At 41.4% G+C, this 11966-nt stretch overlaps 1 protein-coding gene and 1 pseudogene across 1 annotated transcript; both read right to left on the bottom strand.

Moving 5' to 3' along the window:
* Positions 1-1457: 1457 nt before the first annotated feature.
* LOC133512307 (trace amine-associated receptor 4-like) lies at positions 1458-2513 on the bottom strand. Its single transcript, XM_061841802.1, has 2 exons — positions 2341-2513; positions 1458-2265 (listed from the first exon to the last, which is right to left on the bottom strand). The coding sequence occupies exons 1-2, from the start codon at positions 2511-2513 to the stop codon at positions 1458-1460; spliced, it is 981 nt and encodes a 326-aa protein (XP_061697786.1).
* A 3685-nt stretch (positions 2514-6198) lies between these two features.
* LOC133512492 (trace amine-associated receptor 1-like) overlaps positions 6199-11966 on the bottom strand; it is a 32030-nt pseudogene continuing 26262 nt past the window's right edge.

Below are 11966 nucleotides of genomic sequence, written 5' to 3'. Positions count from 1 at the left end.
CATCCAATAAATACAACTATGACCTGACTAAATCTGTATATTTATTAGGTAGGAATGAATCTACATTTGGGTCATGTGGCTTCTTGATGAAAGCATTACAACTTTGATTTTAGCAAAACAAGCCGACTTAAAAGTATTTAACCTGGCTGTTGTCTAAGAAAACAATAACAGTTAACACAGCTTGCTTTCTTTACAACATTTGACAAATATTTTAAGTGTTCAAAACAGTTCATAGATATGTACTCAAGCTATTTTTCCACTTCAAATTGGCAGACATGAATTGGGGGATTGAATCAAAAAAAAAAAAAAAAAACTACAAAGGAAATGTGCTTGTCTTCTGTTGCTGATGTCAGCAGGCTAATGTTTCAAGTGAAGATGGTTTGACCAAATAGTGAACAGACCAAAATCTGCCTGAAAATCAAACATGTTAACAGAAAAGAAGCCTAAAATTACTACTGAATCTATTTGTAAAACAAATGGATTTTTTTTCTTTTGTTCTGCAGACATCATTTTAAAATCAATCACGATGCAACACTGTAAGTGCCAGTGTTTTCAGTATTAGTCATTGGCACGGCAGCACGGTGTATGTGTGGTTAGTATATCTGTGTAGTGGACAAGAATGTGGAATCCTGCAAAGGAATTTCTCAATGTCAGAATCACTCAAAACTGACTGTTTATTGTGAGGAATCACATGTGAATGTGCCACAAGCCATTGGACATACTGTATCTCATAGATTTTTTCCCTTTTTGGAGCATCTGAGGTTGGGTGGGGGCCAGGGGGATGAAACGAGACGACGAGCAAACAACTATACTGTATTATCGTGACAACCAAATTTACTTGAAGGTGATCTAATCTCAACTGAAGATGTAAAAATGTAAGATGATTTTGATTTTTTCTGATTGAGCAGATATGTAAACACTGCAAGAGGTGCAATAGTATCATAAAATGTAAAAAAATTCATTTCTTTAACAGGATAAAAATAATATGATTCCTTCCAACAAGCTCCTGCACTCCTAACTTACCACACGGCAGAGCATGTACAGGATGACATGAATAAATATTGAACAAAACAATTGCTTTTTTTGGGTTTGCTTTGTTTGCAGTTCTTTGGGACAAAAGATTTCGTGTGATTGTGGTTCCACACGTGTCTACGTATCTCTCGTGAATGGGATTTTTTTTAGCATTTTGTTTTTTTATCTCCATTGTGGCTCAGTATCGCTACACATACAATAAACCAAATAGAGATATTTCAAATGTGAAACAGAATGGAGAATGAGTTGTTTTTGACAGTTTAAATGTTGAAAGCATGTATGATTGTGTCCAGTAGAAATTAAATCTGTCACTTGAAAAAAAGTAACTCACAAGACGAACCATTACAGTCATCCTCAATGGAAACAGAATTGAGAGAATATTCTGTTCTGAACAGTATTAAGTCTAGAAAGCATATCTGGATTGTCTACATTATTTTGGCTTGGCTGGAGTCAGGCTTTAGAATCTTCAGTGTAACAATGATCTTAATGGACCTTCTGAACCAGGGATAGAAAATAGCATAGATTAGCGGATTCAGACAGGAGTTGAAGTAGAACAGGCAGATGATAAAGGCTGCAGATGATGCATTGAGCAGAACATCCTGGCCCGAGATGGCGATGCAAAAATATGGCATGATGCACATGATAAACACCACCACCACCACCCCAAGGGTCCTGGCTGCCTTCAGCTCAGAACTCTTGACAGTTGTGCCCCGCAATATGAGGATACCCACACGGGAACGCATGGCACGCACCTGAGACACTGCCACTACAAACACTCTCATATATAGAACCATAATGACAGCAAGCGGGCCAATGAAGGAGAAAAAAAGGTCTGTCATTCCAACGGCGTACGTAACCACAATCACACATTCACCTACACAGGTGTTGTACCTGCCTGGTTGCTTCAGAATGTTAATGAAACAAATACAGTGAAAAATTAATGAAACAAACCAACATAGAAAAACACTGATTTTAACTCTTGTTTGAGAGACTTTGATGTGGTAATGCAGAGAGTCACAGATAGCAACATAGCGGTCGATTGATATGAGCACCATACTTCCTATTGAGACAGACGTTATCCAGTAATCGAGAATATAATAAACAACACACATCAAATCACCAAAAAACCAACAACCGTCAAGGAGAAAAATCTGAAACAACATCAGGAAGCCCACCAGGAAATCAGAGGTGGCCAGCGAAAGGAGTAGCAGGTTGGTGGGAGTGTGCAGTTGCCTAAACAAAGACAAACACTTGTTATAACCTCTGGAATTAGGACATTACGTATGAGGAAGGACGAAAAGGCATCACTTGAAATGAGAGATGGCGATGATGACCAGCAGGTTCAGAATGAAGGTGATCAGCGAGATAGCCGACAGCAGCATGTAAGTGAGAGCGGCTGCTGAGGGAGGACGATGCATCTTCCTGCATGACGTGTTGGCAAGCAGCGGGAAGCACAACAAGGCTTCCTCTGCCACCTCCATCAGGGAGAGCAGAAGACAAGTTGCCCCTCAACCCACCTCTGACGCTCTTCTGTATGACGGTATTCATAATTCTACAGCAACATATGATAGTACGCCTCTTTCTCCTCCTCCTCATCACCCTCCCAAACTTTGACGTCAACATTCTTTTGGGATTAAACAAATAGTAAATCAGTTTTATTTGCAAGAAAGAGAATGGATTGGAAGAATAAGCAGTTTTCAAACTTTTTCCTCTAAGACCACTTTCAGAACAATTGATGGATGCATGCATATTTGGTGACTTAACCATAATCGACCTCCCTAATCAATATGCACTGTTAGTACTCGTCGCATAAGATACTGCTCAGAAAACAATTACATTAAACTGGAACATCAAAGAAGCTATTAAGATCAATCTGTGGCTATCAGTTGCCTCTTCCTCTTTCAGTGTGTTTGTGTGTGTGTGGGAGGGGGGTTCCCTGTGGGCTGTGGGTACTGTTGTGGGGTTTTTGTCCCTGCCTGGTCTGGGGTGGGCGTGCGGGTCCATATCTAACATTTGGGGGTTGGTAGTGGGTACTGGAGGGAGTGCTGGAAGGGTCCCCCAGTCTGTGCTGTGGGTCTGGGTGGGGTGGCCCTTTCTATTTGTGGTTGTCTGGCCGGATGGGCCTGAACTGCAGGAGTCATGCCTCTTAATCACTCAGTGCACACACACACACACACACACACACACACACACACCACACACACACACACACACACACACACACACACACACACACACACACACACACACACACACACACACCACTCTAGTTATATATTTTTCTCACTAATCACATCTGAGCACATGTACATTTCCAGTAAAAAGGTTCCTGGGGGACGAGTATGAGGTCAGGAGGGTGTGGGTGTCAGACTGGGTTTGAGCACATCTCTCGATTTTCCCGATCGGTGCACCCTGCCCCACCGCCCTGCCTGAGCACCAGGATCTTAAATCAGAATCAGAATCAACTTTATTCACCGAGTATGTTGGAAACATATACAGTGAAGAAAATAATTATTTGAAGACCCTACTATATTGCAAGTTCTCCCACTTAGAAATCATGGAGGGGTCTGAAATTTTCATTGTAGGGGCATGTCCACAGTGAGAGAGATAATATAAAAAAGAAAAATCCAGAAATCACAATGTATGATTTTTTAACAATTTATTTGCATGATACAGCTGCAAATAAGTATTTGAACACCTGTCTACCAGCTAGAATTCTGACCCTCAAAGACCTATTATTCTAACTTTGAAAGTCCATCTCCACTCCATGGATTATCCTGACTCAGATGCACCTGTGTGAGGTCATTAGCTGCATAAAGACACCTGTCCACCCCATACAATCAGTGAGACTCAAACTTGTAACATGGCCAACACCAAAGAGCTGTCCAAAGACACCAGAGATAAAATTGTACAACTCCACACGACTGGAAAGGGCTACGGAGGAACTGCCAAGCAGCTTGGTGGAAAAAGGTCCACTGCTGGAGCAATCATTACAAAATGGAAGAAGCCAGACATGACGGTCAATCTCAATCGGAGTGGAGCCCCATGAAAGATATCACCTCGTGGGGTCTCAATGATCCTTAGAAAGGTAAGGAATCAACCCAGGACTACACGACAGGAGGACCTGAAAAGAGCTGGGACCACCGTTTCAAAGGTGACTGGTTATATACTAAGATGTCATGGTTTGAAGCCATGCATGAAATGGAAGGTTCCCCTGCTTAAACTACACATGTCAGAGCCCGTCTTAAGTTTGCCAATGACCATTTGGATGATGCAGAAGGTCATGGGAGAAAGTTTTGTGGTCATATGCCACCAAAATTGAACTTTTTGGTCAGTCATAATTTCACTAACCTTGTTTGGAGGAAGACGAGTGATGAGTTCCATCCTGAGAACACCATCCCTACTGTGAAGCATGGGGGTGGTAGCATCATGTTTTGGGGTGTTTTTCTGCACATGGGACAGGACGACTGCACTGTATTAAGGAAAGGATGATCACGGCCATGTATTGAGAGATTTTGGGGAACAACTTCTTTCCGTCAGTCAGAGCATTGAAGATGGGTCATGGCTGAGTCTTTCAACATGACAATGACCTGAAGCACACAGGCAGGAAAACCAAGGACCGTACATGGAAGTGATTGCGGTCACACTTAACCTCCGTAAATCTCTGCGACAGACGTTTTTTTTTAATACGCATTGTTCTCAAATGAGCCAACTTGGCATTATAAATACTTTTTGGTAATTTGAGATTGAGAAGAATAATTCCTACTTGAAATGACGCGATCGATACACAGGCGTGTGTGTATTGTGGTTGGGCACCATCTATCATGTTTAATTGCCAAAATCCATCGATATTTTGTGGTCTATTCAGCTGGTATTCCATAGAATGATCTCTTAAAAATATCTGTCTCGTCTGTTGTGACAATCAACTGCACAACAGGTCTTGGGTATTGTAAATATTCTCCTCCGGTTCAATGTCGAGCAGCTCTGTCTGACCGGCAATGTGGCGCCGTGAAAATGGTGACGTCACGTGCACGAGCTTTATAAAGGAAATGTCCTTGTCTTCTGTTGATGATGCCAGCAAGCTAATGTTTCAAATCAAGATGGTTTGACCGAATTGTGGACAGGCCACAATCTGCCTGAAAATCAAATATGTTAACGGAAAAGAGGACTAAAATTACTACTGAGTCTATTTGTTTTTGTTTTCTTCCGCAGAGATCAATTTAAAGTCAAGAACTATACAACACTGTCAGTGGTAGTGTTTTCAGTACAAATTAGTAATTGTAGTGGTAGCACGGTGTATGTGCGATTAGTATATATGCTCATATCTATATCTGGTGTTGTGGTTACAAATCTGGGTTGCGGCCTTCCTGACTGGAACTTGCGTTTTCCCCTCTTGCGTGTGCTTTCTTCATGGGCTATGGCTTCCTCTCACATTTCAAAAACATAATTCTTTGGATAAACGAAGACTTAAAATTGTCCTTAGGTAGGAACGTAAGTGTAAAGGCTTTACTTTGCCTCTCAGCCACAGTCAACCGGGAGAGTGCTGTTAAGTCATTCTAGTTACAGTATTTATTTGAATGACCTATTCATCCCTCAATCTTCATCATTGTCCTTTCAACCTGTCTTATGTTATCCCTCCTTTTCTAAATGGGTAGAGTTTTTTTTAAATAGCAATTCTTAATGAACGTCATCTATTCACGAATATTCACTATTTGCGGTTGTACTCTGCTCAGATCCCGCACAAATAGATCTTTTAGATCTTTTATTTTACTGAGGAGTCATAAAAGAATGCACAACGAATAATTTTTTTGTCACGGTATCTTCTATTTTTGGTTTACTGGGAACACTGTACAATCCTCTGTTGTCAGTGGTTGAGGAGGGAGGAGCTGATGGTTAAGAGCTTTGTTGAGGGAGTGGAAGTAATGTATCTCGTGCATTTTTTCTCTCATTTTTTCTTAACTGCGTGTGCGTGTATGGTGGGAGGGTTGGACAAGAGGACTACCAAACAACAATACAGTATTATCAAGACACAAGCAAATTAACTAAGATGTCACTACTTTTATTGCCTTCCCAATCTCGATATATGCAGAAAATATATAATGATGATGAAGATTGTATTTGAGTGAACATATAGGTAAAAAAATGAAAGCGGTGCAATAGCCCTAATCAGCTGCACATGCACATGATAAACACCACCACCCCAAGGGTCCTGGCTGCCTTCAGCTCAGAACTCTTGACAGTTGTGCCCCGCAATATGAGGATTCCCACACGGGAACGCATGGCACGCACCTGAGACACTGCCACAAAAAAAAATCTCATATATAGAACCACAATGATAGTGAGTGGACCAATGAAGGAGAAAAAAAGGTCTGTCATTCCAAGAGAGTATGTACGATCACACATTCACCTACACAGGTGTTATACTTGTCTGGTTGCTTCAGATTGTCAGTAAAATACACAATGTGGAAAACTAAAGAAACAAGCCACAAGAGAAAAACATAAATTTTAACTCTTATTTGCGAGATTTTGATATGGTAATGGAGAGAGTCACAGATAGCCACATAGCGGTCGATTGATATGAGCACCATACTTCCTATTGAGACAGACGTTATCCAGTAATCGAGAATATAATAAACAACACACATCAAATCGCCAAAAAACCAACATCCGTCAAGGAGAAAAATCTGAAACAACATCAGGAAGCCCACCAGGAAATCAGAGGTGGCCAGCGAAAGGAGTAGCAGGTTGGTGGGAGTGTGCAGTTGCCTAAACAAAGACAAACACTTGTTATAACCTGTGGAATTAGGACATTACGTATGAGGAAAGACGAAAAGGCATCACTTGAAATGAGAGATGGCGATGATGACCAGCAGGTTCAGAATAAATGTGATCAGCGAGATAGCCGAAAGCAGCATGTAAGTGAGAGCGGCTGCTGAGGGAGGACGATGCGTCTTCCTGCATGACGTGTTGGCAAGCCGCGGGAAGCACAACAAGGCTTCCTCCGCCATCTCCATCAGGGAGAGCAGAAGACAAGTTGCCCCACAACCCAGCTCCGACGCTCTTCTGCATGACAGTATTCATAAATCCACAACAACATATGATAGTACGCCTCTTTCTCCTCCTCATCATCACACTCCCAAACTTTGACGTTTTTGGGATGAAAAAAATAGTAAATCAAGTTTATTTGCAAGAAAGCGAATGCATTGGAAGAATAAGCGGTTTCCAAATTTTTTCCTCTTAGGCCACATTCAGAAAAATCGATAGATTAAAGAGCCATTTGAAATTCCTTGACTTTAATTTATCAAATCCATTAAAACATTCCATGATGATTATAAACAGTTTACATACCAATGTTTAAATGCCAGGTTTTAATGACCTGAAAAACAAAGAAACCAAGACAAATCAAAACTTTTTCCACCATTTTATCCTTTGCCACTCTTAGTTGCTAAAAAACTGAAATCTTTGGATTAAAAATGAGAAATAATGTGGAAGCATAAGTGTCCAAACCTTCCCTCTTGTTCCTCCACAGAAAGATTGATTCAATGTGCATAATTGACATCAGAATTAGAAGAAAGGCTGATATACTATGGTCTAGGAGAGCAGGTGGAAAGGCAGCAGGTCGAGAAGCTCAGGGACATCGTTCAAATTATTTTACCATGGGATAGATGAGAAGACAAATGGAGTTGGGGTTATTTTAAAAGCAGTATCAGCTAAGAATGTCTTGGAGGTGAAAAGAGTGTCAGGTTGAGGGATGAGGCTGACATTTGAAAATGAGTGGATTATTTATTATGTGATTATTCGCTATGCCGCAAAGGTAGGATGTGACGTAGGAGGGAAAGAGAAATTGTGGAAGGTGATAGCCATAATAGTTCTGACCATCCCTGACAGTGAACGAGAGAGTTGTGATTGGTGCAGATTGTAATGCACATGTTGGTGAAAGAAACAAGAGTGAAAAAGAAGTGACGCGTACATTTGGTATCCAGGAAAGGAACTTGGTGGGACCGATGGTAGCTTTATAAAAAGGATGGAAATGACTGAAGTGATAAATTTTTTTCAGAGGAGGCAGAAACATAGCGTGACCTAAGAAAGTGGAACCAGACAGGTGGACTAGATCTTGTGGAGATGATATAATCTGAATTAGGGTACTGACCACAAGGTAGTGGTTAAGATGGAATAATGGGGAGGAATATTAAGAAGACAAGGATAGAGAAAATAATCATGTAGTCGAATTTGAGAAAGGAAGAATGTTGTGCATCTTTTTGAGAAGAGGCATGACAGTCTCTTGGAGGACAGAAGGAGCTTTCAGAAGTCTGAATCATTACAGCCAAGGTGATCAGATAAACTGGTAGGAGAGTACTTGGTATATCTTCGAGGAAAGGGGGGAAGGTGACTTTGTGGTAAAACCTCAAAGAAACCATAGAGAAACTAAAGAGGCTAGCTAAGAAAAGTTGGAACACTGAGAGGATCCAGGACATGGACTACATGGCAAAGGTAGAGTTGGTAACTTGTTCGACATGTAGCAATAAAAAATATACTGAAAATGTGGCTTAATCTACTTAATCACAATGGACATTGGATGACAGTAGATTCGCAGAAAACCAACAAGAACATGATATACACACACTCTTAAGGCTTTTGTCATGATCCTGCCGCTCCAGCCCGGAATGTGCGGGTGCCAGTGCGGTTGCGCTGATTGGGACGCGCACACCTGCGCCTCATGCGGGCTGATTATCCGGCATATTTATATGACCCCGATAACGACTGGTCCGCGCCAGTTCGTTGAGCTTCATGTCCCGTTCGAGCACTCCCGTATCCTGATCGACAACCCGTGTGTCCCGACCTTCACCTGTTCTCCGACCAATCCCGTAAGCCTGACTCCTTTGACACTTCTGCCTGCTTTGATCGTTCTCCTGTGCACCGACTCCTGCCTGCCCGCTCACCTGCTCTCTTCGCCCGACGTCCCAACTACCGCTGCTGCATCTGACTGCCTGCCCGATCCCCGACCACGAAATAATAAACGTGTCTCCCCGAACTACCTTACATCGTCCGAGTCCTGCATTTGGGTTCTACTCCCGTTCCGATGGGCCGTGACAGCTTTGCAATTCGGCAATTTGTTGAAAGGGGCGTGATGAAAAAAATGGCAATCTGCCATTCACTTTACAAACTTGAAACCATTTTGTGCAAACTTTGTTTCTCTGATTTACCAATCCTTTGAATCATTAAACTAATATTCAGTTGTATAACCACAGTTGATTTTTATAACTGCTTCATACCTGTGTTAACCGACATGTGACTTTCATCTGTTATTCCACTCGAAGATTCTTGAATGACATCCATCCATCCATCCATCCATCCATCCATCCATTCATCCATTTTCTTAGCCGCTTATCCTCACTAGGGTTGTGGAGGTGCTGGAGCCTATCCCAGCTGTTAATGGCCAGGAGGTGGGGTACACCCTGAACTGGGTGCCAGCCAATCGCAGGGCACAAAAGACAGACAACAATCGCACTCACAATCACACCTAGGGGCATGCTAGAGTGTCCAAATAATCAAAGTGTTTGGGACATTGGAGGAAACCGGAGTGCCCTGAGAAAACCCACGCAGACACGGGGAGAACATGCAAACTCCACACAGGGAAGGCCGGGATTGAACCTGGGTCCTCTGAACTGTGAGGCCAATGCTTTCCAGCTGCTCCACTCTGCTGTCCCTGAATGACATTCCACAATTCATTTACATTTATTTGTTTAGCTTGATTCACACCTGTTTTTCAAAAAATTGATGACCTCACTGCCACAGTGCTTAACGGCAGACTGCTATTTTTTTCAACACACCCCTTTCAACAAATTTCCCAATTGCACCGCTTTAAGAGTGTGTATATCATGAATGCTGGGTCTTGTCGGTTTTCCGAGAATCCTCTGCATATCTTTAACATGTAGCAATAAAAAATGCACCCAAAACCTGGATTAATCTGGTTAGTTACATTGGACTGCTATCATTTCGAACACTACTGTGTCTTTATGTTATTTCTTTAGGGTGAGGTACACTGCCATTTATCCTCCAAACTGATGTGCATTCTGGCATCCAGCTCGATTTTGCTCTTATTCGAGCAGATCCAGCAAATTTATGACGGTATGATTGACTTTCCACTTACAAAGTGTGGCCCAACCATGCTTCCTGGAGCATTAAAAAGCTTAGCTGTTTGCACCTAACTGATACCATCATTATGTTTTGCAATAATTAGTTTGTGATGATCTTGAGACAGCTCTTTACTCTTACCCATCATGAGATGTGTTGTCACTCATATCTTGGCAATGAGACCTTTTTGTAGGCCATCAATTAGGACTGAACCAGTGTAACAAACAAGAAAAAAGAGAGTTGGTTATATTCTTTTTTTTTTATTAATTTCACCAAAATCCCTAACATTGTGGTTTCGATTATCTTCACTATTGTAATTTTATCTTCAATCTGATATGTTTATGTATTTTGGCTTTATACTTTATATTTTCTTCATTTGCAAAGTCAGCACTTTTATTTTGAAAACCAGTGGAAGTGCGGACTGCCCAGGCTACACCAGCTCATATCCATTTGCACTGACGGGGGGGCTGGATTGCTGTTTCATTACTGATAAATTTTCGTTGTTTTGGCATTCAATGCCTTTTTCAATCTCCCTTTCTCATGTGTTCAATACTTTGTGCTGTGTTCTTTTTCATTTTTACACACAACATTTTAAAATAATTAATTTAATGAGCCACTGTGTGTGTGTGTGTGTGTGTGTGTGTGTGTGTGTGTGTGTGTGTGTGTGTGTGTGTGTGTGTGTATTCATTCATTTTACACACTACTTATCCTCACCATGGTCATAGACATGCTGGAGTCTTGTCCAGCTAAATATGGGCAAGAGGGAGGGGTACACCCTAAACTGGTCACCAGCCAATTGCGGGGCACATATAAATAATCACTTGCTCTCACTTGCACACCTACAAGCAATTTAGAGTCTTCAGTTAATCTATCATTCATGTTTTTGGATCTGGGAGAACATAAGACTAACCAGTAAAAATGCATGCACCTATGGGGAAAACATGCAAACGCCACAGGTGAGGCCATATTTGAACCCGGGTCTTCGGAATTGTGAGGCAGATGTGCTAACCAGTCGTCCACTATTCCACTATGTATGTACTGAAATCATTAGTATGCTGCTGGCTAACTGTGCTTTGATAGACGATCGAATAAAGGCCTACATTGGAAGATGTCATGTACCTGTGTTGTTAATAATTGTTATGCACTGGTGATATTTGTTACCTACTGTGATTGCAATGAAATAAAAAAGTACACCCAAGGGAGCATTGTAAAAAAAAACACGTGATTAGGTGCATCTGCACATTTGCTTGATGCACATTTTTAGTCTTATGAAATGAGGCAATAACATTTGCAGACTGCAACCACAATAAAAATGCAAATTTGATGTAATACAATGTAAAATTAATAACAGGGTGTATTGTAACTTGTGCCCTGCGATTACCTGGCCACCACTTCCAGGTGTAATCCAGTTTTTGCCCATAGTTAGCTCGGTTAGGCTCCAGCACTCCTGTAAATCCTGTGAGGATAAGCATCTTGGAAGATGAAAGGATTACTCAAAGCAATCAGGCTGAATACCTTGAAGTGCAATGATCTTCTATAATGCTGTGTTCATATTGTCACTTCTGTGCTACATCCTCTTCCAGAAAAAAAGTACAGTATTTTCATACTATTCCACAATATTTGTGTTAGTTTGAAGTTGCATTACTGTTCTTTAATGTCACACAGTGTTATACAACTGTATCCACCAAAATGTTACGCTTTAGTGCTTTCATCAGCAGTAATTGAGATTAGTGTTTTTTTCAAGTTAAATACATCATTAAGGAGGTTGACAGGGGAGTTATTAGGAAGACTTGTTTCGC

Source organism: Syngnathoides biaculeatus, chromosome 14, assembly GCF_019802595.1.
Source record: "Syngnathoides biaculeatus isolate LvHL_M chromosome 14, ASM1980259v1, whole genome shotgun sequence".
Classification (NCBI taxonomy): domain Eukaryota; kingdom Metazoa; phylum Chordata; class Actinopteri; order Syngnathiformes; family Syngnathidae; genus Syngnathoides; species Syngnathoides biaculeatus.
This window is presented reverse-complemented; position numbering and strand designations above follow the sequence as displayed.